Below are 26506 nucleotides of genomic sequence, written 5' to 3'. Positions count from 1 at the left end.
CTGTGGCACTGACCGCGAGGGTCGTCCGAGCAGCAGCCAGCACACCTGGGGCAGGTGTACCGGTTCTCTGACCCGGGCGGCGGCACCAGCCGCGTGCATGTGCACCTGAGGATGACGACACAGCGGCAATAAGCCTGTCCTCCTGGCAGGCAGGCGGCAGGAACTGCCACACTGGAGCCCCCCTCCCTCCCGTCCTTGTGACCCAGCGTCCTCCTCCTCTGGTCACCTGCACAACCCTGCGCCTGTCACCTCCAGGCCGTCGAATGTCACTCACGGGTCACACCCTCCCACGCCTGCCTGACCTGCAGGTGCTCGCCCACGGAAGCCCCGAGGCCTGTCACGCCCCAGACCGTCCGGCTCGGCCCCCACAGCCCGGGCCTCCGGCAGCCGTGTTGCTGCAGGCCCTCGTCGCCCCTCCTCGCCGAGGCCGCAGCGTGCCCGGCTTCCGGGGGAGACGGCGGAGGGCTCACAGCCACAACACCCCGCCCCGGCGCGAGTGCGTCGTCCTGGAGACGGAGGCCCTGTCCGTGGGAAGGAGAGCCTAACGTCCCTCCGGGAGCACTGGGCACACCGCGGCCACTCAGACCCGCAGGGCCTCCCTGCACCCGGCCCGCACCTCGCGCTGCACGCTGGGGAAGGGGACCCCCCAGTCCCTGCGGACAGGCTGCGGCGCTGACAGCGTGCCGGCCGCCCGTGGCCGCGGGACGCGGACCTCACCGGGGACCCCCCGGGGACGCGGGGCTCACCGGGGTAGCTGTGCGCCCGCTTCATGTGCAGCTTCATGTTGCTCTTCTGGGTGAAGCCCACGGCGCAGCAGTGGCACCGGTAGGGCCGCTCGCCCGTGTGCTTCTTCATGTGCACCTGCAGCGCGCTCTTCTGGTTGAAGGCTTTCTCGCACAGCGTGCACTGGAAGGGCCGCTCCCCTGCGGGCGGGCCGGCCGGTCAGCGGGGGGCTGCCCGCCCGCCCGCCTGCCCTGGGGGGGCCCGTGCAGGAGGCGGGCGCAGCCGGGCAAATGGCCGGTGGACGTGTACAGGCCCCCAGGGGTCACCAGCACGTCCTCTCCACCCCAGGGGCCCAGCGCCCACCCGGCTGTGACCCGAGACAAGCTGCCCGGAGGCTGGGGGCAGCCCCGAGGGGCCTGGAGGCAGGAGTCGGGACAGCCAGGTATCTCTCTAACCCCCCAGGGCCCTGGAGCAAAGACCCCCAGGACCTGAGACTTCAGGACCATGGCATTGAAAGCGGGTCTTGCACACTCGTGTTTCAATGGTGTTTCACTGCTTTCGGGTGGCCCAGACCCTGACGTGTGGGGGGGAGTGGCCCCGTGTGGCTTCTGCTGGGCGCAGGGAGAGAAGGTGGACAGGCCGCAGGCGGCCGGGGGCCCCCCGAGGAGGCGGTGCAGGAGCAGAGAGCCCGGCCCAGCGCCGGCCGAGGGTGTGGGGACCGCAGGCTGTGGGGCGGGAGTGGTCCGCGGGGGTCCCGGGGCCGCTGAGCAGCGGCAGAGGGGCGAGAGGCCGGGGTGGACGGCAAAGCCGGCGGGGAAGGTGTGAGGGCCGGCGTGCGACCGGGAAGGAGGGGCTGCGGGACCGGCCGCCACGAGGATGCGGTCAGCGCCAGGGCAGGAGGGCCGCGTGGCCCTGGCGCTGCAAACCGCGGGTGTCCCGGGAACGCGGGCCCCACCGCGTGGCGGCTGCTCACCCGTGTGGATGCGGCTGTGCCGCTCCAGCTGGCTCGGCTTGGCGAAGGCCTTCTCACAGGTGTCGCACTTGAACACTCGGGGCTTCTGCGAGCTCAGGGAGGGGCCTGCCTGGTGGGTCTGCATGTGCTCCTGTGGGGGGGCGACAGGGTGAGCCGCAGCCAGGGCCTCGGGGGCCGCACAGGCTGGGCAGGGGGGAGAAGCGGTGGGGGTGCAGGCAGCGGGGCGTCTTGGGGGCCGCTATGAAGGCTTCCCGGGGGCCCCACGGGTCGCAGAGGGGCCGGCCTGGGGCCGGCAGGGGACACCAGGGCCCCCTGCACAGGGACCCGCCTGGCACTTCTCCGGAGAAGAGACCAGGGCTGCGGGCCCGTCACACCACGCCCAGGTGCGCCGCGTGGCCGACACCGGCAAGTCCCCCAGCTGAAGCCTCGTGGGCCGGTCCATGCTCACCCACCCCACCCTGGGCTCTGGAGGGGGACGGGCCTGAGTCTGCGAGACCCTACCCCACCGCCAGGAGCGGGGTCAGCCTGCGAGGGCAGCACCTGCGCAAACCACCTGCGGTCCCTCCTCACAAGAGCCCCGCCCCTTCCTCGTGCATGGGCGTGCCCGGTCCGGCCTGCCCGTCGGGGCGGACGCAGGCCAACCTGCCGAGCACCGCGCCTCGCGGCCCACTGGTAACTCGTCTGCGCCCTCACTCTGGCTGCACCTGCTCTGGGCCCCCCGAAACAGGCCTGGCACCGTGTGTGCGTGTGCGTGCATGTGCCAAGCACTTCCTTATTTTGGTGCAATGCATCACAAACTTTTACACCACAGATTCCGGAAGATCAGGAAGACAAAGTAACTTACAGGTATTAAAAGGCCAGATTGTGTCTTTCAAATCGTGTGACACTATTCCACAACATTTACGGAAAAGTCACACTTTGTATATAGTAACATACAGAGTCTGGCCCAAATAACGCCCCTGTTTTATTACAAAATGTTTTATCACAAGCTCATAAACTTGTGTTTCTGTACCACAACAACATCACACTCAAGCACAGCACACGACACTTCTGGTGAAACGCTCAAACTAACACCAACCATCACACAACGCTGTGACCCCGCCAACCACACCCGAGCAGCCCTCACTCCTGCCGGGCCCTGCATGCTAACACACGTTCTCGGAACTCGCCGGGAAGTCTCTAACCCTCTCCCTCCGCTCCTCTCTGAGAGGGCTCCTTCTCCGCCAGACAGCTCCCCCGCGGTCACGCCTCTGTGTCCTGTCCACGAGCTAAGGGAGCGCGACCCCTCAAGCAAGCGCTTGAAGATGAAGATGAAGATCTTCCTCGACACCACCACAGCACGCGAGCACCGACACGCCCCGAGAGGCGAGGACACTGCAGCCGCACGGGCTGCACGATAGGCCAGCGTCTCAGGGGCCGGCGTCACAGGGGCCGACCAGGTGGCCTTTGCAAGAGGAACTTGTGCCACAAAGGGACTCGGGCTCCTCAGGACGTCACTGTGGGGCCCCCGACTCAGGAGTGGGCCAGCTGCTGTGGGTCTGCGGAGCACACCTGCTGGCTCCTGAGGGTGACGCTCTCGTCAGGAGGAAGGTGACACTCCCCCGGACCACTGCCTGGCCTAGAGGCCCCTCCCTGAGCTCACCCCCTCCTTGTCTCCGCCACGGGCATGTCCCACTGCTGCCGCGCTCCGGCCCCTGTGGGGACGCCTCAGGTCACACCCGGGCGTCCGTGGTTATAAGCAACGCTGCCACGAACCACAGGTGCACGGTCTGTGCCGGCTCCCCAGTGGGTGCCAGTCAGGGGCTCCCCGGTTCCCCGCAGAGGGCGTGCAGCGCGCAGCCTCCCACCGGGACACTTCCGGCTTCCCTGCCGCTCGCAAACATGGCCGCCACTAGGGGCTGCCGGCAGGCCATCCTCCCTTTGGGCACCAGACGCCGTGCCTGCGCGTGGACCTGCAGTTGGCTCACCTGGGACCGAGCGCCCCGAGAACGCCCCTCCCGTCCCCTGCCCTTCCCGCAAAGCCCCAGGGCAGTCTCTGAAGGCGGGGTGCACCGGAGCCCGGCGGGCAGGAGCGCGGGGCAGGGCCTACCTTGAGGTGGGTGGCCCGCTTGAAGGCCTTGCTGCAGGCGGGGCACACATGGATGCGCTCACGCCCGTGCGCGTCCTTGCTGTGCTGCAGCAGCAGGGCCGAGGAGGCGAAGCTGCGGCCACACTCCGCGCACGGGTGCAGTCGGCCCTCCTTCTCGGGCGGCGGCGCCAGGTGGGCAGAGACGTCGGTCACCTGCGGCGGGCGGGGGATGCGGGCCTTCAGTGCACGCGGGCTGGCACACCCAGGGAGGGCAGCACTCGTGCGTGCGGGCAGGCACCAGGCCTGGCGCCCGCGGGTCCTCAGGGCACAGGCAGCGGGTCTTGGCGCCACTGCACCAGGATGGCACCTGCCACGCGGGGACGCCGGGGGCCCTGACCAAGCCGGCTCCCCGGACAGGACCTGCATCTGGAGAGCAGCCCTCCAGTGGCTTGCCCCGCCCCCTCGGGCCTGCTCCCTCTCCGAGCAGCAGCCACTGGTCCGGGTGCCTGCCTGTCGGGGTCCAGGCCGGGGGTCAGGGATGGTTCAACAAAGCAGAGGCCCCGGCACGTCCAGGACCCAGCAGCGGCTGCAGGTGCCGCGCTCGGCCTCCACACACGCAAGCGGCATTGCCAGCAACGCCCGCTTCCCGCCCCTGCGGAGTCCAGGCTTTCAACGCCACCGCAAACGAACGCTGGGAGTGCACGTGCGCCCGTACCTGGAAGATCTCCTCGCAGGCGGCAGCTGCAGGCTGGGAGGTGTGGCTCACGAGGATGACCTGCGGCGAGCCGGCTCCCCCGGCGCCCGCGAGCGAGGGGTCGGTGAGCAGGGCCGGGAACTGCTGGCCCTGCGGACGGGAGGGGCACCGTTCAGACACTGTCACGTGACAGACCGGTGCCGTTCAGAAGCTGGGCTGTGGAGCACCCCTCTGGAAGACGAGGGGGCGGGCCCTCAGAAGTCAGTCACAGAAGCAGCAACTCCGCTCGAGGTGTCCCCCACGTGAAGACCTGGGCCCACCTGACACCTGTGCACGCGTGTTCGCAGCAGTACTCCTCACAGGGGCCGCGGGGGACGGCCCACAGTGCCCACTAACTGGCACACAGAACGTGGGAGCTACCACCTAATGCAATGTTACCGGTGCTCAGAAGGGACGACCGTGGACGAGCCAAGTGGGCGAGGCTGGCCACCGAGCGCGCACACCGCACGACTTCCTGCACGGCAAGTGCCCGGAACAGGCAAACCGTGCCGGCAGGAAGCCGGCCAGTGGTTGCCAGAGGCCGCAGGAGACGGCCTGGAGAGGGGTGGGGCCCCAGGGGACAGGGGAGTGACTGCGGACTGCCAGCGGCACTAAGTCACAAAGTGCCCTAGAGTCAGACATGGTGACAACCACAGAGCTGCAAACGTGCTGAGACCCCTGAGTTGCACAGTCTGAACACACAGGTGGCCTCTAAGGTCTGTAAGTTACACCTCAGTGAAGCTGTAACACGTGCACAACGAGGTCTGCCTCTCTGGAAATACACCTGGACTCTGCTCCACGGTGCAGACCTCCGGGGGGCCTGCCTCAGGGCGTGGGCCCCCCCCCCTCCCCGTGACCCCGGGGAAAGGAGAGAAGGGCGAGGGTGGCGGGTGGGAGGGGCACGTGGCCAGGGCCCTGGGGACGGTGTCCCCAGGAGAACCGAGCGGGCTGCAAGTGCTGGGTCCGCCCTGTGGGGGAGACCGTCCCGGAGGCGGACGCAGGACTGGGGGTGACAGGGCTGGAATCTAGGGACTCCTCAGACGGGCAGAGCCACTGAGACTGACGTGGGGTCTCTGCCTCCCACACGTGCCCCCCGGAAGCGAGACAACGGTATCTCAGGCGTGCCCACGTGGCATCCGCGGTCCCATCCCGACGTGAGGCAGGCGGAAGGGGCCGAGAGGCCCTCATGCCACCGTCCCCAGGGGCCAGTGGGACGGGCTCCTCTGGACCCTGGGGCCCCTGCGCACTGCCACGTTCTCTGCCGCTGGCCTCTGCCCTGCTCCCGACGCACTGCCCAGCTACGGAACACGGCGTCAATCGGATTCACTAAGTCCCTACTTCCTCCTTTCAGTCGTGGAAGGCAAATACAACGGTGGCCAGGAATGCCCGTACACCTAACCGCCCACGTCAGCTCCGGGGTAACGATGTGTTCCTGACAGAAGCTATGCCATCTGAGACTCCTCGCAGCTCAGGCAGGCGCATCAAGGGGAGGGCTGCAATCCAGAAGGACAGGCGGCGTCGGTGGGGGGAGGGCCAAGGCCCCTGCCCGCGGGTGCAGACGCAGCCAGGCCTTGGCTCTGAGGAGTGTCCCTGCCTGGGGACACCGTGCTCTAGCTGTGCGGGCCGTCCGCACGGGGCCGGCGTCGCTGCGACCAGCCCCGAGGCCGACCAGCAGCAGGTCCCGCTGCCCAACCCACCCAGGCTCCTCACTGTGACAGCTTCCCGGCGCGCGGCCGCACGCCTGACACGGAGAGGGAGGGCTGTGCACCGAAGTGTTCCCTGCAGTCCCTTTGGGTAGCAGGTTTTCTAAAAAATATTTTTCTGTGCTTGCTAAATTTTCTTGTTTTCCCCTTACTTTCAACATGTTACTCTCCTTCACATCAGAAAAGACCACGTTGATTTTGGAGGAAGTGCTCAGATGCACTCCAGGAAGGAGCAGTCCCTGAAGCCCCAGACCCCCAGGGCGGGTGCGAGGGTCGTGGCTGCACGGGGCGGCCAGGCGGGCACCCACCTGAGAAGCGATGTTGAGTGTGACTGTGTCCAGTCCTCCAGAGAGCAAGCCCTGCGTGTCGGCCAGGGTCAGGGTGACGCTGGCCTCGCCCCCGACTCCTGAGGAAGACATGACCAGGTTCTGCGCGGAGATGGCCGGCGGGGACGCCGGGGCGGTGCAGGGGAGGCCGCCAGCCGCAGCGCTGAGCTCTACAAGAAAGGCAGAGGGGCACGTCAGCGGCGAGGCTGCGGAGGGCGGAAGGACGGCTGTCATGAGAGCAAGCCTGTCACCGTCCACACCCACACTGTCTGAGCTTCCGAGGTCGCATCACGCAACTCACAGAACCTCTGATTCCAGCTCGTGGCGGTCTTTCATCGTTTCTAAACGGCTTCGCACACAAACACACTGTTTCTTAAGTACAATAGAGAGAGAAAAACGAGTGAAGAAGAGCAAACACGTGACCTGAGTGTTCAGACTCACTGTGCCACGGGGAGCGGAAACGCCAGCCAGAACTTGCAGGACCCTGAACTTGCAGGGCCCTGCCCCACGGTCACCAGAGACCAGCCTGCAGAGCGGCGTCTGCGGTCCGCTCGCAGTGCAGCGCCCGGGGCCCAAGTGCAGACTTGGACAGCCCGCCGGCTGCTCACGCCCACACCTCCCCAGCCTGCGGCCGCGCACCCTGAACGGAGGCCGTCCAGGTAAAGCTCCCGCAACCCTGCCAACCTTCACTCCCCTGCACGACAGCCCCATTTTCCGTGGGACGCACAACAGAACTCTTTAAATGCTTTCCCCTTCAAGCCGGTGAGAGGAGAAAGACAGACATCAGGACAGCACTGGGCAGAGAAAAGCCTTTCTCTTACAACTGGGAAAGCCACACACCCCCTGGCAAAGAGATGGGCTCAGCTTGGGTCACCAGCATCCCAGTGGCACCAACACCCGGCACTATTCTGAGTTTTTACTTGTAGACACAACACACACACGTGTGCGCACAAATGCACACTCTTCCCACGATCCATCCTTCCGACCGCCCGGCAACCAGGACTTGTCGCCAGGGGCAGGAGACACCGGGGTGGAAATCAGCACCAGCCCGGACCACTCCTTCCCAACCAGGACACAAACTGGAGCCAGCGGCCCCAGGCCCGGGCCCTCCCCTGTGGCTGGAGGCCTCCGGACAGCAGGCCCCACTCCTGCGTCCCGCTCTGCACCACACACACCCGAAACCTTCGAAAGCAGGGGACCCGCAGGAGGCTGGGGCCTCCACAGGGAAGCAGCCCCAGGGCTCCAGACCCCTGCCGGTGGGCGCCCGCCTGCCCTCCGGGCATGCACGACAGCATGGCTGTGGGATCGGCGCAGAGGGCACCCCGAGTGCTCCAGCCCCAGCAGCACGGCTGGCCACGTGTCCTCGCCACACCGCCTCCCCTCCCACCCTTCCTCCCATGACCTCGCCTGCAGGCACGGCTCACGCGGGTGAACGGGGTCTGAAAGAAGAATCGTGCGGCGTGTGGCACGACCAGCCACGCGAACTGCTGCTCCATTAAAACCCAAGGTGGCGGCGGGCCCGGGCCACCACGGTGCCCGCCGCCAGAGCTGCTCTGGGGCTCCAGGGCTCTGCTCACAGAGAGCAGCCGCTGGGCCAGCGGGGTCCACACCTCGCCCTGCAACCGCACAGCCCGAGACCCTCACGAGGACAAGCCTGCGCTCGTCCGGCCCCAGGGAACCCTGACAGGAAGTGATGCCGGGGTCCCCGCTGCAGCCGGCCCGGCGGGGAGTGACCCCAGCGCCCCTGGCTCCGGAGGGCCCCGAAGGAGGGCGGTGCCAGCCCGCTGGCCTGGACACGCGGGGACAGCGCGTGGGACCGGAGGAGGAAGAGCTGGGCTTTCTCGGGTGTGCAGTTGAAGAACGGCCCGCGGGCCCCACTGACGTCTGCTCAGCCCCGAGCTCCTCGCCACACGGGAGCGTCCGTCTAAAGCCCCCGGCGCTGCACTTCCCAACTCCAGTTACCTGCACACTGTTAGCGTGAAGACTGAGACTCAACGCTTCAGCGAAGACTGCGCTCTTACCCCTGGTTCCCCCGTGTCTCTAAAGCCACAGGCCCCCGAGGACACGTCGGAGCGCCCCACGCCCGCCGCGCTGGAGCCGCCTGCGAAGGGCCAGCCGGCTCCGCCTGCTCACCAAGCCCGGCCCCGCTCCCCGCGGAAGCGAGGGTGGCGCACCTGAGGAGGTCAGCGTCGCGGTCTGGGCCAGGAGCTGGTCGTTGCTGATCGTCAGGGTGGCGCCGGCGGGCTGACTCCCGACGGCCGGCGCGGACAGCCTGATGGTCCCGTTCAGCTCGCCGCCCCCGCCGGGACTGTGCTGGAGGAGGTCCTGACCTTCACAGAGGGAGACCGTGCCGTGAGCTCTGAGGCCGTGCGTGACCGACTCCCAGGCGGGGCGCCACGCGCAACACCGTGTTTACGGGAGAGAGCGAGAATGAGGCCGCGGAGGCCGTTTCCCCGCACGGAAGTGTTTGTTCACACGTTTTAAACTGCAATTTCAATTGCTCCCTAAGTGTTCTGCTTTAACTCAGCATTTCAGCATGTACACTGCACGCTTTGTTGACTAAAACTTAAACTGAACTGGAAATGCTGCCAAATGAGGTGGAACGCCAGGTGCAGCGAAGTCTGTCAAGACGGACCCGAGGGACGCCACCTCCCTCCCCTGGCCCGGGGTCATCCTGCCGGAGGGGCTCAGGCCACAGAGGCCCTCGGGCGGCTCCCAAGGCCCCCGGCCCCGTGTGCCACCCACACCCTGTGCCTGCTCGCGCTGCAGCCTCCCGGCTGCTTTAGCAAGCACTGCGGCCAAAGAGCGTGGGAGCGGGCGAGCCCGAGGGCGGAGACCGCCGGCATTTCAGCGAGGGCCCAGCCAGGTGCTCTGGAAACAACGGACAGAGACCAGAGGCTTCTAAGAGCTTCTGCCGTCCAGTCAGGCGTACGGCCGACGGCTGACGGAAACCGGAACAAGAAAGCGCCAGAGAGGACCGGCCGCTGCAGCCCGATTACGGCCGTCCTCGGGACTGCGGACACGAGGACAGGGAGCCGCAGGCTGTGGGCGCGAGCAGGGCCAGGACAGAGGCGCAGCCCTCCGAGGTCTCGGGCCCCGCCCTCTCCGGCTCCTGTTGCTCACAGCCTTTCTGGAACAGCTGGCCTAAAGCCTCAGGCCAGTGACCTCCACCGCACACGCACGGCGGGGGGGGGGTTCTGGAGAGGCGAGGACTGGCCCCCGCCTGCCCCGACTAGCGCTTCCTTCTTTCTCAGGTGACCCAGGAATGACTAACAGTCTGTGCAACATCACGGAAGGAGCGGCTCCGCACGGCTGAGGGCGCAAACGGGCCAGGGCACCCGAGGGATCGAGGGCACCCGGGGGAGAACCCTGGCAGTGAGCCGCCCAGCCGGGGCGCGGCCCGTGACAGCTCGGGGACAGACGCGCAGGGTCCTTGGGCACATCCCACGGCCCTGCGCCGCCGGGAGGGAACTCACACCTGGTTCCCTGCTTCTCGGCGTCTGAGCAGAGCTCACGTTCTCACACACGGCCCAGGCAGGGTCCAGGGGACTGGGGAGAGGGGCTCCCCACCACCTCACGTGACACAGTTCATGCCGACCATGCTCCTGGGGTCTGACGGAGCACAGGGAGAACGTGAAGCTACGGCTGTGCGCCCCTTGCTAAGCAAACAAGTGTGAAAATCGCTGCCTCAAACTGGAAGGAACTATTGACTTTAACGTCTGGTGTCAGATTTGAACAGTGCCGCTGCTTTCACTGAACCTGAGTTCTCACCTGAATTACACACCCTTACTGAGCACGGGCTCCACGCCGGGCTGACCGCAGAAAAGAGCACAGGGGGACTTCAACAACTGTGGGGGAAGGGACAACATGGGCCGCGGGAAAGCACTGACCGGAGATCGTGAGGGTGATCTCCTGCGGGGACCCCGAGGCCGACGCGGCGGGCCCGGCGGCCTGGGCCAAGACCTGGCTGAGGCTCGAGTTGTTGATGGTCAGCGTGATCTCGTGGGGGCCGCTGCCAGCGGACACCAGGCCCTGGGACGACATCACCTGAGCGAGCTCTGGAGTCCCTGGTCATTGACACAGAACAAAGCGAAGCTGGGCTTAAAACACAGTGTTCTCATTTTCACGTTAAAGAGATTTCAGTAGCACTCGTTCCAAAAAGAGGAAAGCTTGAAATGGAACCAGGTGCCTCCGAGGCCTTCCTCTGCGAAGGCGAGCGCGCCCCAGGAGACAGGAAGCCGACGGGAGAGCCGCCGCGCCCCTGAGCGGGCGCCACCGCACGCGTGAGCTCTACCGAGTGCAGAAGTGCACCAGTGTCCTCAACTCAGCTGGTGGCTCGAAGCCGACCCTCCCCTGCCCCAGGCCCCCGGAGCGGCCCTCACCGCCGCTGCTGGTGGTCAGCACAGAGTCCTCCGCCATGGGGCTGATGGTTAGGTTGGCAGAGGTCACGGTGGGCTGCAGGGACAGGCCCGCGATGGGCTGGATGACGACGCTGGCCGGCCCCGCGCCGTCCGTGGCCTGCAGGGAGCTGCCGTGCGGGGCCCCGGCCGCCTCCCCCGCCAGCGGCTGGGCGAGCAGGCTGCTGTGCTGCAGGGTCTGCTGCAGAACGCTGGGGTCGATCTGGAAAGCAGCACAGGGGTGCACGGTGGAGCCTCGGCCCGAGCGCTACTCGGCCCCACCCCCGCGCGCCCGCGGAGGCTGAGGCAGGGCCTCACCTGCAGTGTGATGTTGTTGATGCCGGAGGCGTCGATCCCAGAGATCTGCACGTTGGGCCCGACCACGTTGGCCGCCAGCTGCAGCTGGATGCCCTCCAGGGCGGCCAGACTCCCATCGGTCAGGGACACCGTCCAGTCACTGCCGGCTGCCAGGGGAGGGTGGGGCGAAGACGTCAGGAGAGGCTCGTAAGCAGAGGATGCTCACCGTCACACAGGGACCTGGACACACACGCGTTCTGGACGTGCACCGGCACGACCTGGCCACGGAACACTGACGTCTGCACCACGCACGCACGCACGCACGCCGCCTGACCGGGCCATCACCGGACACGCACCACCCACCAGACCCCGGGCTCCGAGGGCCGCGCCGAGGGGCCCGGACTTCGAACGTCGGGCCACCGCATCGCACCCGGCTGCGACCCGGCTGGGAAACGGACGCGGGAAGGAGGCCGCGCGTCCCCACCCGCACACGGGGACCTGCGCGCGGCCGTACCTGACACAGGGCCGGGGAGGACGGCTGGGCCCACCAGCCCGGGCTGCAGCAGGCTGGGCTCGAACTGGCCGGTCAGGACCGAACTGTTCATGATCAGCACGCTGGGGTCGGCGGGGGCGGGGCTCAGCAGGCCGGCAGGCTGCAGCCCCTCGGAGGCGCTGCGGGTCACCGGCCGCCGGGCCTTCCTGGGCTCGGGCTTGCAGTGGCACTGCATGTGCGTCTTCCTGCGGCCGGACGTGCGGAAGCGCAGCTCGCAGTGCGGGCACTTGAAGGGCTTGGCCCCCGTGTGCAGGCGCATGTGCACCTTCAGGCTGCCCTTGGTGGAGAAGGCGTTGCGGCACACGTGGCAGCTGAAGAGCTTCTGACCTGCGGGGGCCGGGGGTCAGCGCCGGCCCGCGGGCAGCGGCGGGGGGCGCGGAGAGCACGCGGGCGCCCCGGGCCTCTGCGTTCGTGCCCACCCAGGGGGCGCCCGGGAGCCGGCAGAGGCAGGAGCCCTCCGGGAGCGGGAGCTCTGGGCTCGGCGCCGACCCCACACGCCCAGCGCCTGGACGGGCCCCGCGCGCCGCGTGCAGGCGTTGTCACGACCCGGCAGCACACCCGGGAGCCCCAGTGTGCGGGCCGAGCCGCCCCGGAGAGCCCGGGGGCAGAGACGCCCCGGCCTTGCTTCCCTCCACTGCTCCCAACGCCAGCGCTGACGCGTCCCAGAGACAGACAGGACAGGCGGGATGCGCGCCGGGCCAAGAGGCCCTGGCATTTATCCTGGAGGAGGCTCTGCTGTCCCTCCCTCGTGGGCGGGGACCCACAGGGAGGCCCAGCACGCACGGTCACCGTGCGCGTGGCCACAGCTGCCCTGTGCAGGCAGCACGCTGCAAGACCTGGGGACGCAGGGACAGGGGGCCAGTGCCCTGGCCCTCAGCAGCTGACACCCCACCCGAGGACACACACTGGAACCCGTGAAACGGGAGAAAACGCCCCACGGAAGAGGCACGTGTGCCGAGCCAGTGCACGTCTCTGCCTGCCCGTCCCAAGCGCGAGCCCGGCAGAAGAGAGCCCCAGGGCCTCACGGAAGCGTGGGGACTCGACCGCACTCCGCTGGGTGATCCTGCCTGCCCCCGAAGACTGAGGTGGTGCGCTGGCTCGTCACAGGAGCGACAGCAGCACCTGCTGGGGGTGACTCGACTCCCCACGCGCCCCGTGGCGCCCAGGGGCTCCGACCGGTGGCTGGAGTGGCGGCCAGGGTCCGGGCCAGGTGCAGGGCGGGGCCCCCTCCCCGACGGCTGCACGCTCTGCGGGACCGGGACGACGAGGCGTCAGCCCCTCGCACCAGAGCAAGAGGAGGAAGTGGCCGTGGAAACCGTCCATCAACGCTTCCTCTGTAAGGTGTCCCCCGCGTGGTCACAGGGATTTACCCACCATGACCCCACCCAGAGTTGCCAAGTTCTGGCTTTCACAGAGCTGCGACACAGCACCTCTCCCTGGCCTCACCGAGACCGGGTCACCTCTTTGCCAGAGGCACTTGGGGCTCAGCGAGGACACAGGACAACTGGCCGCCGGACACTTGGGACTGCGTCCCTCCTCCTCCGTGTTTTGCAGACTCCCTTCCCCACGTGGCGGTGCCAGACCCTCGCACAGCCGTGTCCCACGGTTCCTGAGTTTCCCCGTTTCTAGCGTTCTGGAAGCACACATGGGTGCCGACGCAGCGCCAACCCAGGGAGGACGCCACGGCCAGGGCCCACACGGCGGCCCGGCCCCTACCTGTGTGCGTCTTCACGTGGCAATCCAGCGTGGACTTCACGGTGAAGCTCTTCCCACACTCGTCGCACTTGTACGGCTTCTCCCCGGTGTGGATGCGCACATGCCTGCCGGAGGGCGTTTGCGGGTCAGTGCCCCCCCCCCCGCCCCACCCCCCGTGGATGCACGCTTCCCAGCAGCGCCCTGGTTCCAGATGCACAACCGTCCACACCGACAACGGCTGCGGGTACTACAGACTGAACAGGTTTGGTCCGACAAAACCCGAAGCTTCGCTCTCCCCAAAGCCACACCACACACAAACCCGAAAGACCAGGTACGGCCCGCTGAGCCGACGGGAACAGGGCTTGCCGTCTGTCTCCGAAGCGTCCTCGCGCGGCGAGAACCACCACAGCAAGGCGCAGGCAGCGAGGCAGACTCGGAGGGGAGGGCGGCACACGGCGGCAGCCCGGAGGAGACTCGGGGTTCCCACAGGGCACATGAGGCGTCGGTCACACCGACACCGCCCCTGGGGCCGGGCAGCACCGGGGGCGAGGGGGAGGGCAGGGGCTCCAACTCAGAGGCACACGCGTCAGACACGCACTTCAGAGCCCGGTGCCGGGCGCGTGGACGTTCAGGCGGCGCCCCTCTCTGGGCGGCACGATCCTGGGCCCCGTCCCCGGGCTGAGTGGCTGGGGGCCTGCCCTGCCACCCCCACCCTGACCTTGGCAGGGAACAGAACGGGTTAAGTTCTAGTTTTGTTTTGTTTTTTTACCAAAACCAGCCGTAATAGAAATAAACATGAGCAACCTACGGAGCAAATTTCTAATTAGGACCTAAGAATAAGTTTCAGAACCTGAACCGGCTTGAAGCCTTAGCTCAGGAAGCCGCCGTCCGTCGGCGGCCCGCTCGGCACACCCCCCGGGCGGTGGTGTGGCGGCCGGGGACGGAGCGGAGCCCGCCGCGCACGCCCACCTGACGAGGTCGCTGGGCTTCTTGAAGCTCTTGGGGCAGTAGGAGCAGCGGTTGGCGAACCTGGGCTCGGCCTCCAGCTCGGCCTGCCGGTCCTTCAGCTCGCTGACGCGGTCCTTCTCGGCGGCCGACTGCACCAGCACCTGCTCCGAGACGGTGGCGCTCTCCTGGGGCTGGGTCTTGGCCAGCTGCGCCGTCTCCTCCTCCGTGAAGGTGATGACCTCGGGACGCACCTTCCTCCACGCGCCTCTCTCAGGATTTTCCTCCTCCTCCTCCACGCACACGTCTAAACGAAGCACGAGGAACGGGTCAGACCCGAGTTTAAAAGGTGGGTTTACCACAACGCACTGCACAAGTGCGTCTGTGGAGACGCACGTGAGACGGCGCGGCGACGGCTCCCCGCCGCTGCCCCGAGGACCCGCGCAGGGTCACGGGAAGAAAGCTCTGGGCCAGGGGTGCGTCCCGGGGGAGGGTGGCAACGTCGGAGGACGAAGGACTGAAGCAGGCAGCGCTCCAGCCTCAGCGTGCGCTGGGGCCAAGGGGAGCCGCACACACGGCTGCCCAGCTGCTAGCGCGGGCCAGGAACGGTGGCAGTCGACCAGGGAGACACGGCCGCCCAGAGAGGCTGCGTCAGCACACGGGCACACGGCCCCCAACCAAAAGGACTTAGGAGGGAAAACATGCACACTCGTGAGTGCGTGCACGTGTGAGTCTTCTCTCTGTGAGCCGCAAGGACACGCTCGCCCTGACTGAAAACAAGAACAAGCCGCTGTTAAAACGGGAGGGAGATTAACAGATACGTTCGGTGGCAGGCAGGTCGTCAGTCCCCAGACGGCCTCAGACTGAAAGTCCGAAGGAGGCTGCACCGGGGCCCTCGCCAGGCGGCTCGAGGCTGGAACCGAAGGAGCGCGCTGGGAGAACGAGAGGACCCCCGGAGCGCAGGGCAGCAGAGAGGACTGGAGCGTGGGGGCGGGCGAGGGGCCGAGGGGAGGGGTCAGGGCGGGAGGGAGCGAGCAGAGCCCGAGGGACACAGCATGCAGGCCCAGGAGAAGGCGGCGGGCCAGCGGGGCCCGGGAGGCCCTGGCAACAGCAGGCTGCCCACAGGCGGCCCCGCCGACACGCCACAGGCTGGTGTGCAGAGCGAGACCCGCCCTGGGGGCCACACCGCCTCCCAAGTGCCGAGCGCGGTCTGCCTGTGGCCAGAGCGCCCGTCCTCGCTCCCGCTGCCACGGCGAGACTGGGTGCAGCTCCACGCACACCCACGGCCCGGGTGGAGCGACACGGGGCGGGCCTGGGGCTGCCGTGTGGACGCCCCGGGACCCGTGCCGGGCGGCACCAAGCACGTCTGGGACAAACACTGGGGGAGGGGCACGTGGTGGGCTGCCTCCCTGCACCCGGCACCATGGCAGACCCCCTCCCCCCGAGAGGAACCAAGACCCCGCTGCACATGTGCGCACGCCCGGGGGGGGGTGGGGGTGGGGGGTAGGGTGCCGAGTGTGTGGTCTGCCGTCACCGGGAGGCGAGAGCTCTCCAAGCCTGTGCTTCAGGGGGCCCGGCTGCTTTCCCAGCGCGGACACGCGCACCGCAGGAGCTCTGCACCTTCCCGCACGCACGCACGCACGCACGCACACCAGCCTCCCACCCGGGGGCCTGGCTCCGCAGACAGACAGTACCTGCCCCTTCGCTGGCCTCCGCGGGCGCCGAGGGGGCGCAGGGGCCCGCCTGGTGCCTCCTCACGTGCTGTCGGCAGTGGACGGCCGTGCGGAAGCCCTGCTCGCAGAGCGGGCACTTGTAGGGCTTCAGGCTCACGTGCGTCGCCATGTGCCGGGTGAGGCTGCCGTTGGTGGTGAACGCCGCGCGGCACACGCTGCAGCTGAAGGCCTTCACGCCTGGGTGGCAGGGCGGGGGCAGACGCGCTCGTTACCTGGCCGTGCTCTGCGGCCACGCACCTCGAGCCCGTCTCCTGGCCGAGGCCCCTGTTCGGGAGCGAGCACGGGGCACGGACCCCACCTCACTGCAGCCACTGCGAACTCAGAGCCCCTCCCGGGACGGATGCCAGCCTCTCGCCCCCACACCGGCCCCGCGGGCGCGGCTCCGCCACAGAAACGGCCGCCACCTGGCCCGCGTCCACATCCCCGCGGGCCCTCAGGACGGCACCTCCGCGCCCCCGGCTTCGTGTTCACGCCCAGCCTGAACCAGGGGGCCGTGCCGGTGCTTCCTCCCGACCGCCACCTTTTCTCCCCAGGCCGCCCAGGCGTCCTACCCAGCAGCTGAGCAAGGCGCCCCCTGTGAAGTCGCGCACGACTCGCGCCTGCTCTCCGCAGCCACACGGCCCTGGGAGGGCCCTGCAGGGCCCAGGCCACTGGCCACCGCGGTGACAGCCACCGCCCTGCAGGCTGGCCCGCGGAGCCCTCCCGTTCGCGTCCCCTGCTGTCAAGCAGCACACCTCTGTTTTCAAACAAAGCCTTACACAGGACACGTGTCAGTATCAAAACAGGTGTGTCACTAACACGCTAAGTGTATTACCAAGTAATGGTAATACACTTAACTGCATTTAACTGCAAATAACATAGCTGCTAAATAGTACACTAAGGAACTCTCACAACTAAACAAGAGTGTAAATAACCCAGTTTCACAATGGCACAGGAGTAGAACACCCATTTCTCGGAAAGCACATCGAAAGAGGCTCTTTAGACAAGAACCGCTGGCCGTCAGAGAATGCAGAACAAACCCAAATTAGACACCAGCTCACACACCTAAGCACGGTCCTAACAAGCAGACAGACAGTAAGCGTTGACAAAACGTGTGGCATCGAAACCCCCACATACTGCTGGTGGACAAGCACACTGGGTCAGCCACGGTGGGGACGGTGCGGTGACCTCAAGGCCTAGACGGCGTCGTCACGGGACCAGGCGACCCCACCCCCACCTGGGGACACAAAAACCTGTGTGCAGACGCCCACAGCGGGGCCGCCCCGGACAGCCCCCAATGGAGCGGCCCTGGGGTCCCACCACAGAGCAGGGCACAGATGCGGCCGCCTCCCCCGTGGCGGGACACTGTGGGCTGCAGGAAGCAGTGACGCCCGACACCTGTGTGGAGAGGCCCCGGATGTGCCCAGTGACAGGGCCAGCGACAAAGGCCGCCTGCTGCAGGACTCCCCTTCAAGGAACTGTCCGGGAGGGAAACTCGACCACAGAGGCAGCAGGTCAGTACCGGCTGGGGCTGGGGGACACTGAGGCCCTGCTGGGTGCGATGCAACTGTGCTAGAACTGGGCAGCGGCGGCGACTGCCGGGAAAAGCTGAGAGCCACACCCCACGCCCCACGCGCCGCCTGCCCCCTGCCCCCCTCGCCGGGCGGACAGCAACCTGTGTGTGTCTTCTCGTGGGACTTGAGCACGCCGGAGGAGACGAAGCCGCGCCCGCAGAGCTTGCACTTGTAGGGCTTCTCCCCGGTGTGCGAGCGCACGTGCTGCTTCAGGTGGCTGGACTTCTTGAAGCCCTTGTGGCAGTAGTCGCACCTGCGGCACAGAGGCGGCGTGACCGCAGAGCCCGTGGCCGCCCGCCCCGACCCGGACCCCGACCCGTCCCTCCAGAAACACGCAGTCTGCAAACCAGGAGCAGCTGCAGCTCTGCTCCGAGGGTTTCAGGGTCAGACGTAATCGACAGACCCGAGCGTGAACCCTACAGCAGTCCCCCCGCAGGCACCCTCGACAATCACAAAGTCTGTCTGTGGAGACGAGGAGAAGAAACTGTGCAGTGTGTGCTGTTCTTCACGGAGTCACCAGTCCTCAAACGCCAGCATCAGTCCTGACCCAGACACCGGTCGGTCTGCAAGGTGCTTTACACACGTGACACAGCTGCTGCGTTTGAATCTACGAACACGCAACACTGCGTTTTCCCTCAGACGTCACGGAATCCACTGAAGTCCAACGAAAATAACTATCAACTTCAAAATCCCCGACCGCAGATTATGAACCTAACGAAGACGACTCAGGAAGCCACTGCGTCCCGCCAGGGTCCCTCCGCGGCCTGCGTCGGGTTGGGCAGGCGGCCGGCGGAGGTCTCCGTCTCGGGGCCGGCAGAGGCAGAGCGCCCAGGGCTGGGCGCCCCAGCTCACCCCCAGGCCGGCTGACCGACCCCCGTCCAGAAACTTCACTCTGGCACGCAGGCAGGGCGTCGTGGGTCGGCGGTGCATTCCAGAGAAGCGGGCCGGCGGCACCCCGCTGGCTCGGGGTGGCTGTGCCGACGGGAGCCCGACGGACCCGGCCGCAGGGCAGCGGAGCAGGGTGGCCGGTTCAGGGGCACCGAGTGGCGCCGAACCCGGCGGTATTCGCCAAGAAAGGCTCCCCGACGGGGACAGCGAACGTTTCAGAACAGCCACGTCTGGTGGAGGAAACCGACCCCCGCAGAGCTGCGGGGCAGCACCCCTGCAGGGCCCGCACGCCTGCTGATCCCGGGCAGCTGAGCCCCCGGAGGCGGGCCTGCAGCAGCAGCTCCTGCGCGGCGGGCGTCTGGCCCGCAGTGTCCTGTGCAGGGACCCTCGTGGTCACCCTTCCTGTCCCGCTGACGAGGCCAGAGGCAACGCTGCCGCACAAGGGCCAGCACGGCAGTGCCACCCACGGGCGCCATGCGCTCAGCGTCCGGGGGCCCCCCCGGCCCCACACGCACCCTCAGGGCGGCACCCAAGGGTGCCACCTTCGACTCCTCGCACGGAGGCTTCAGGCACCCGTCCGCACACTGGTGACGCCCCGCTGCGCCCCTCCAGCGCCTCTCCGCTGTGTCCCCATCGGGTGGGAGGACCTGCCCGCGTGAAGCTCCCCTCCAACACTGACCCCGGGGCCTGCGCCCCGAGCGCCCCCGCCTCCGGGGACAGTGGTTCTGCCTGTGTGTGCACTCACCTCTTCTTCCCTCCCCCTCACCTCTTCTTCCCTCCCCCTCACCTCTTCGTCCCTCTCCCTCACCTCGTCCCTCTCCCTTACTTCTCTGCCTTGAATAAACCCAGAGGCTCTGCCTTCCAGACAGACCCAGAGCCACGACCACCCCCGCCCACCGGCCCCAAGGGCCACTGCCCTGCCCACCCCCACTCACGCGGGCGTGGCCAGCACTCCCAGCCCCCGCTCACCGCCCCCCAGAGCCCGTGTCTGTGTGCACTTCAGGCCCCTGTGGCTTTTTACCTCCACCGCGGGGTCGACTCCCAGGGGACTGAGGACTTCTACCACTTTGCTCGCTGACGCGGCCCTGGGGCCTGGCACGTGACAGCTTCCTAGTGGCGCTGCATGGCCCGGGGGCAGGGCCAGCCATCCAGGACTGCCCCGCCGACATCATGAAGAAGTTGTGACAAACATTAGCCTGATCTCACTTAGAAGACCAGGCAAAACCCCAATTAAACATCAGCAAACAAGTTCCTGAATACATGAAGTGGCTGAGTATCGGGAAAGTCACAGGCACCCTGAGCCCCTCTCTCTGGGCCTCCCTCAGCGTGCACGGAGCCCCGGGCTAGGAGCTTCCGCTCTGGTGCCTTTCTGAGTCGCAAATCCACAGAGAGCAGGGCGCCACACCTGTGACGGCGCAGCAGCTCACGCACGAGAACACAGCCCTGAGTGCCAGAGAGCTCGCCCGAGAGACAGACCCTACGGAAACAGCACAGAGAGCCTGCTGGCGTCTCAGCAATCATACACTTCGTAACGTTAGCAAAACCTATCGATTTTCAAAATCCTTAATTTGCAGTAAGGTAGCTCACACGTTCCTGAAGAGTACTGTATTAAGCAAATAAAATTGCTAAAATATAAGAAACCCCAGACAGTCTCCACAAAGAAGACTACTCTACTTTCTTATCACATGTGTAGTATAGCCACGTTCAACTGCACGGAAGGGCAGGTATTTTATTTACTGAGAATGTCCCTGCCTCAGCCTAAGCAGGGTCAAAGGTCCTGTTTTTCTGATCACAGTATTTCAAGCATCCAGAGCAGCAGGCGGCCCCCTCAGGGGGCTCAGCACACACTGCTGGGCAGATGGGTGGATGGGGGATGGGTGCACAGGAAGGAGGGTGAATGGTGGGAGGATGGATGGGCGGGTGGGCAGGTGAATGGATGGATGGTAAATGGGTGGACTGGTGGGTGGATTGGTGGATAGATGAGTAGATGGATGGGTGGATGGGTGGGTGGGTGGGTAGATGAGTGGAGGGAGGGAGGGGAAGTGTGTTTTTAAAAATCTGTTTACAATCATACTGTACCTGGCACACAGGTTGTTTTATAGAAATCACAGAAAACCCTTAGACAAAAAGGCATGATATAAAGTTATTTTTGCAAAACCAGCAATGGCTTCTAGTGGTGACAGGAAGTGGTGGCCCAGTACGTTGAACTTCCAGGCCAAGAGAAGCTGCTGCACCCGGACCCCGGCTCTGCCGGTCACCAGCTGCGGAGCGGTTAGCGAGTGCACGTCTTCTCGGAGTCTGTGCTTGCAGCGGGGGTGCCAGCGGAACCCGCCCCCGAGGGTTTGAGCGTGCTGGGCGGCAGAGCCCTTGGAGGGCGGGGCAGGCGCTGGCGGCAGCGGCGGGGTACCGCGCCAGGCCAGCCGCCCGCGGGTGCCTACCTGTAGGAGCGCCGGCTCTGGTCCTCGCTGTCCTCTAGGAATGGGCGGCGGGGCGCCGGCAGGTCCAGCTCCTCTTGGGACGGCTCTTGCATCAAAGGCGTCGTCTGAAACCCAACAGAAGGACAGAGCAGGCTAGCTGAGGGTCTGTGAACACAAAACCACTGACCACCCAGGGAAAAACACTCTCCAACGCGGATTTAAAAGGGAGAAACCCCAAGCAGTTCAATGCAGTCACTGGGACAGATGAAGAGCAAGAATAACTTACACCGATTTTACTCAATACTTATTTCCTATTAACTTACCTTAATACGAAGCTTAACCAAGCACGAAGCTGACCTTTCCGCGTTCTTTGACGCACCTAAACGACACACCACCCTTCCACCCATCCCACTCTGAGAGGGAACACTTTCTGGAAACACCGTGTCACCTGGCTCGGCACCGCGCCACGTGGGGACAGAGCCGCCCACTCTAGGAGCGGCCTCACGCCCACACGGGGCAGGCCCACCAGCCCCAGGGCAGCACTGGGCCAGGCTGCCCGTGCGAGCTTTTGAAGAAAGAACTGCTTGGCCAATCATTTCCATAACTACTGAAAATTTTCCAAAAATGGAAAAATCAAAACCAAAACCTGAGCGTCTTCCAGTTGACTAAGAAATAGAATTTCAAGATTATGTGCTTAAACGTGTACTTTCGGTACGCCAGCTTCACTACAGTTCCACTCTAGTGTGCTCCTCTGTAAGGCGGCACACGTAAACGCGTCCAGTTGTGGGGCTAAAGCAACACCACATTCTCCAGACGCCATGACACAGCACTCCGCTGACTGTCCTGAGGTCTAACCGAGAGGTAAAGCCGTGCGCGGTAACCCAGTCTTTCGGAAAAACCACAGGGCTGTAAGGAGAAAGAACACCCTCTGTGCGAAACATCAGAGTTTTCATGGTCGGCAGGGACCTCGGGAGCAGGTCGGTCCCAAAAAATGACAGGGAGGGACACCAGGACGTGCTGAGGACGGACGAGCGCCCCCGCCAGCAACACGCACCCCGGCAGCGGGCTCGGAGCCGGGCACGGGCAGCAGGCCCTGCCCGTGGAAGCTGGCGGACAGGGCCTGCGCCTCCAGCGCGCTGGAGTCCTGCAGCTGCTGCACGGGCGGGAACGGGGCCGGCTGGCTGTAGCTGTCCGTCACCGCGAAACCTGCAACGACAGGTCAGAGACCGTGAGTCCTACCGAAAGGGCTGGAGTTGCACCCAAAAAGGCAAACGCACACTTTTGTAAATAAAAATGTTAAAAAGGCTTTGGCACTTTCCAAATTATAATCAGCCGTCAGTTCCTACCAACAGGCTCGAGCACTCCCCGTGAGCAGGCGCTAGGCCTGCGGGCCAGCCCCCACCCCGCTCCCCTCGGCCCCCACCTCGACCCGGCCACCTGCGCAGGCAGCAGCGGCTAAAGCCACGTTCCAGGAAACATGAGCACGTCCCAGAACACTGCACGCACACGTGCGCACACAGACACACACACACACTCCACACAAAACCCCATTTGGTCTGCAACCACCGACTGCAGGGCCCTCGGAAGACACGCCCGGGGGGGCCGCCCCCACCCCAGCACTGACCCTGCGCCAGGCCGGCCGGCTCGAAGGGCTGCTGCGCGGGGGCCTGCTCCGCGAACTGGTCCATGGGCCCTGGCAGTGTGTGCTGCGGAGCCCCGAACCTGTCTGAGGACGAGAACGAACACAGCGGCGCAGGTTACCACTGACCCTCCGGTCCGGGCACGCCAGCCGGGCGGCACCTGCCAGCCTCCCCGAGCCCCGAAGATGCGAGTGTGGCCAGGCCGGGCCAGGCCGCTGGGCTCCAGAGTCCCCTCGCAGCGCAGCCCAGAACGCAGACGTCCCCCCGCAGCGCTCTGAGCGCGTGACAGCCAACCCCCGCTGCACCCCCCCCCCCCGGAGGTGCACTGCAGCGGGCCGCAGGAGGACACAAATGGCACTTGGTGCTCGTCCACCACACGCACGAAGGCGCAAGCCAGCCCTCGCGAGCCCGGAGCCCGTGCCCAGCGCAGCGGCCGGGGCTCTGTGCTCGCTGCCCGCGGTCGCACTGACCACTTGCTACAGGACTCTGCTGATGGAGGAAGAACGGGGGAGGCTTAGAAGCCTGAGGTCTTTGCAGGCCGGGAGCAAGCCGCCACAGAACACCCGGGAGCTTACAGTCAGGCCCTTTCTGAAAACAAAACGCCCTCCCCTGTCACGGCGGGGTCCAACCCTTCAGCCTCTCTGGGCCTCACTGGAAGAAGAGGCGTTGTCTTGGGCCACAGAGTAATACACAAACACTAACAAAGACTGATGAGCAAAAAAAGGGGGTTTTAAGTAAATTTACAGTTTTGTGTCGGGCCACATTCACTGCCACCCTGGGCCGCACGTGCTCCACGGGCTAGACCCCCCTGTCGGCGAGGGGGTGACAGCAGGCTGCAGGGAAGGGGAGGACCCAAAGGCCCCGTCTCTGCAGCCCCATGCGCACGTGAGACTCTCCCGCACACGCACGGCACGCACTGTGCCTCAGGCTGGGACGGGCCACCCCTGTACCTTCATCGGCCTCCAGAGGCGGCTCTGCCAACGGCTGGCCCAGCCCCTCGTCCTCCGCGCCCACCACGTGCTGCGGCTCCAGGTCCAACATGGCCTCGGGGTTCGCGGCGACGGCGTCTGCAGGCGGCTGCAGTTCAGCGCTCTCGACCTCGACCTGCATCTGCGTGGACACGTGCACGCCCTGCTGGTCCATGGCGCTGCCGTCGAGCGAGGCGGCCTGCTGGTGCTGCTGCAGCTGCTGCGCGAGCTCGTAGCTTCAGGAACCAACCAGACGCAACAGTCAGAGGCCGGCAGCAGGGCCGCGCCCACGGGGGGGGGGGGGGGGGGGGGGGCGGCGCCGGCTGTGCTTTGTCTGTTCGGTTGTGAAATGGGTCCTGCTGGGCGACGACTCAGTCATCAAACCACACTCCCTTAAACATCCTCATCCTGAAGCCCCGTGGCCCTCTCGGTGGACACGAAACAGTACCGGTGCTTCTGAGGGACAGAAGCGGACCTCGGGGACACGGAGGCAGCCAGGGCGGGGGGCGGGGGGGACAGCACTCCAGGATTCTCGCATGAAAAAGCATCGGCTGCGGGCTCTCGGGCCCCCTCCCTCCGCGACAGGCGCGCTCGCGTGGCGCGGAACGTGCGCACCGCTCAGCGGCGGGTCTGCTGGGAGCGAAACCGGCGGCCCTGTCGAGTGGCACCGCGGACGAGGCACCTGTGCACACGCTGAGGGCACGCCCGCAGCCGCTGGAGCCACAGGGCCACCCGACACCGCTCTAAAAATCTTTACCAGCTCATCATGCTAGACGCAGTCTACCATTTCATCTGCCGCTTCCAGTTTTACAAGAGAGCTTATGAGGCACTTGGCCCAATATAGATGACTTCAGACTTACACTCAAAGTTTCAAAATTAAAATTAAAATTAAAATTAAAATTAAAATGCCAGGGGTTCTGGACAGGCCCTCAGACACGGACATGAGCTCCGTAGCCCGTACTCCTCGCACCAGCTGTGGCAACGCAGGATTCAAAGGCCTTCCCTCCTCAAAACCGGCCTCCGCCACCACGCGGGGACCCCCAGAAGGACACGCACCGATGGGTCTTCATGTGCTTCTTGCAGTTCAGGGAGGTCTTGAAGGTCTTCTGGCAGTAGGGACACATGTAGGGCCGCAGGTCGTTGTGGATGCCCATGTGCCGCCGCAGGCTGCCCCCCGTGGTGAAGGCCCCGTTGCAGACGAGGCACTTGAAGGACTTCAGCCCCGTGTGCGTCCTGCCGTGGGCTTTGAGCACGCCCGCGGAGACGAAGCCTCGCCCACACTGAGAGCACTTGAAGGGCTTCTCGCCAGTGTGCGACCTCGGGAGGAGAACCGTGAGAGTGACGGAGCGGCACCCTGCAGCGCTCCGGGACTGGACACCCGCCCCGCGGGGCCCCGCCCGCGCCATGTCCCCACTGGGCAGCACAGCGCCACTCTCCCCACCATCCAGCAGGGCCCCGGGACGCCGCGCTCGGTGGCTGGCCCGAGGCCACCACGCCCGTCTACTCGGAGACCAGCCAAACCCAGGCTGCTCTGGGCTCTGTACCCCCTTCTCGATCTGCTTCTCAGGGTCAAGTTGCTACTTTCTCTTCATCATTGCTAGCACCGAGAGTTAGCCTGAACTCCAGTAAACACACCCGAAAAACTGGCGAAGAGCTCAATTCTAAAGAAACCAACCAAGGACCTCTTTGACTTGTCCTAGAAATTGTAACTACTTAGGGATTACTGGAGTATAAATAAAACCTGGTGGGAATTTCTGGGTAACGTATTTTAGTCAAGACAATGAGGAATAAACACATTCGGGGTCGCACGTGACATCTGAAACCCCGAGAGCTCGCACTGCTCCCCTCACACCGACACTGCCCAGGCCCCGCCCCTGACACTGCGGGCTCACCGGATGTGCTGCTTGAGGTGGCAGGACTTCTTGTACGCTCGGTGGCAGTAGAAGCACTTGTACGGCCGGTCCGCCTCGCTCACGAAGCTGCTGTTGAAGTAGCTCTGGAAAAACTGGCTTCTCGGAATGGGCTGGATGAGACCTAGACACCGAGAGAACCGGGCACAACTCGCTGCCAGGGCTGCCGAAGCCGGGGCGTCGAAGGGCGGCCGCTGCGCCCGAAGGCGGGATCGGCGGAGGTCAAGCACGGACCCCACCGCAGCTCGCAGGCGCTGCTTGCGCCGCGTCGGGAAGCGGCTCCTTGAAGAGCGCCCGGGAGCGCTGACCGGGCCAGGGTGCAGCACGCAGCTTTTCGACACAAAGAGCACCTCTGCAGTCAAGTCACACGTGGTCCCCGGTCTGGAGACGGGTTCTGACGGGCACCTGCGCTCACTTTCCGTGTGAGCGTTTGCTGGCACAAGGTCGACGTGAGTGTGTCCAAAATTAAGGTCATTGGAACTCAACCCCTCGTTCGTCCAGCACGGACAAACAAAGCGCGGTGCCACACTCAGAAGGGAAACCACTCCAACGTGACCTCTGGTTCGGAAGCGGTCAGCTTCCCACAGAGATCCCATCGGAGGGTCACCGGCCGACAGCAACGGTAGTTACTTCTAGCGTGGCTCCCGTGGACGAAGGGCTCCCTGGCTGACCGGCACACGACACTGGTGAGCCCCGATTCAGAAGGAGCGCCCTTGACCCTGGTTCGCTGCAGGTGGCGGGAGCATCCGGGAGGGCACCCGGGGCCCCCTCCACGGCAGGCCTCCATCTGCTCAGACCCCGCCTGCCCGTCCCCTCAGCGGGGCGGCACCCCACACCGGCCCCGCCCTCCCTGCCAGCCCACGTGCGCGCACACCGTTCCTTCCTGAAGCCGAGGCCCGGGCTCTCCCCGTGCCCACGGCAGGTCTCTCCAAGGGCGCGGGCCAGGGGACTCAGAACCGCGGAGAGCTGCCCCCAGCTCCTCCC

General features: G+C 65.8%; 1 protein-coding gene across 1 annotated transcript in view; it reads right to left on the bottom strand.

Annotated features, from left to right (window-relative positions):
• ZNF236 (zinc finger protein 236) overlaps window positions 1-26506 on the bottom strand; it is a 65467-nt gene that overhangs the window by 3333 nt on the left and 35628 nt on the right. The window contains exons 12-31 of the mRNA XM_045849677.1: window positions 25505-25646; window positions 24669-24929; window positions 23595-23848; window positions 22629-22730; window positions 22059-22210; window positions 21026-21129; window positions 17801-17952; window positions 16107-16323; window positions 14438-14752; window positions 13490-13593; window positions 11735-12100; window positions 11242-11387; window positions 10909-11146; window positions 10417-10593; window positions 8701-8856; window positions 6509-6696; window positions 4480-4608; window positions 3786-3977; window positions 1697-1826; window positions 747-923 (exon numbers count right to left, since the gene is read on the bottom strand). Coding sequence (XP_045705633.1) covers window positions 747-923; window positions 1697-1826; window positions 3786-3977; window positions 4480-4608; window positions 6509-6696; window positions 8701-8856; window positions 10417-10593; window positions 10909-11146; window positions 11242-11387; window positions 11735-12100; window positions 13490-13593; window positions 14438-14752; window positions 16107-16323; window positions 17801-17952; window positions 21026-21129; window positions 22059-22210; window positions 22629-22730; window positions 23595-23848; window positions 24669-24929; window positions 25505-25646 — 3702 coding nt within the window. The remainder of the gene's footprint in view (window positions 1-746; window positions 924-1696; window positions 1827-3785; window positions 3978-4479; window positions 4609-6508; window positions 6697-8700; window positions 8857-10416; window positions 10594-10908; window positions 11147-11241; window positions 11388-11734; window positions 12101-13489; window positions 13594-14437; window positions 14753-16106; window positions 16324-17800; window positions 17953-21025; window positions 21130-22058; window positions 22211-22628; window positions 22731-23594; window positions 23849-24668; window positions 24930-25504; window positions 25647-26506) is intronic.

The sequence above is a fragment of the Phyllostomus hastatus genome, unplaced genomic scaffold (genome assembly GCF_019186645.2).
Source record: "Phyllostomus hastatus isolate PE091 unplaced genomic scaffold, TTU_PhHast_1.1 phas_contig_80, whole genome shotgun sequence".
NCBI classification, from domain to species: Eukaryota; Metazoa; Chordata; class Mammalia; order Chiroptera; family Phyllostomidae; genus Phyllostomus; species Phyllostomus hastatus.
The sequence above is the reverse complement of the archived record's forward strand: the minus strand, read 5'-3'. Positions and strand labels throughout refer to the sequence as shown.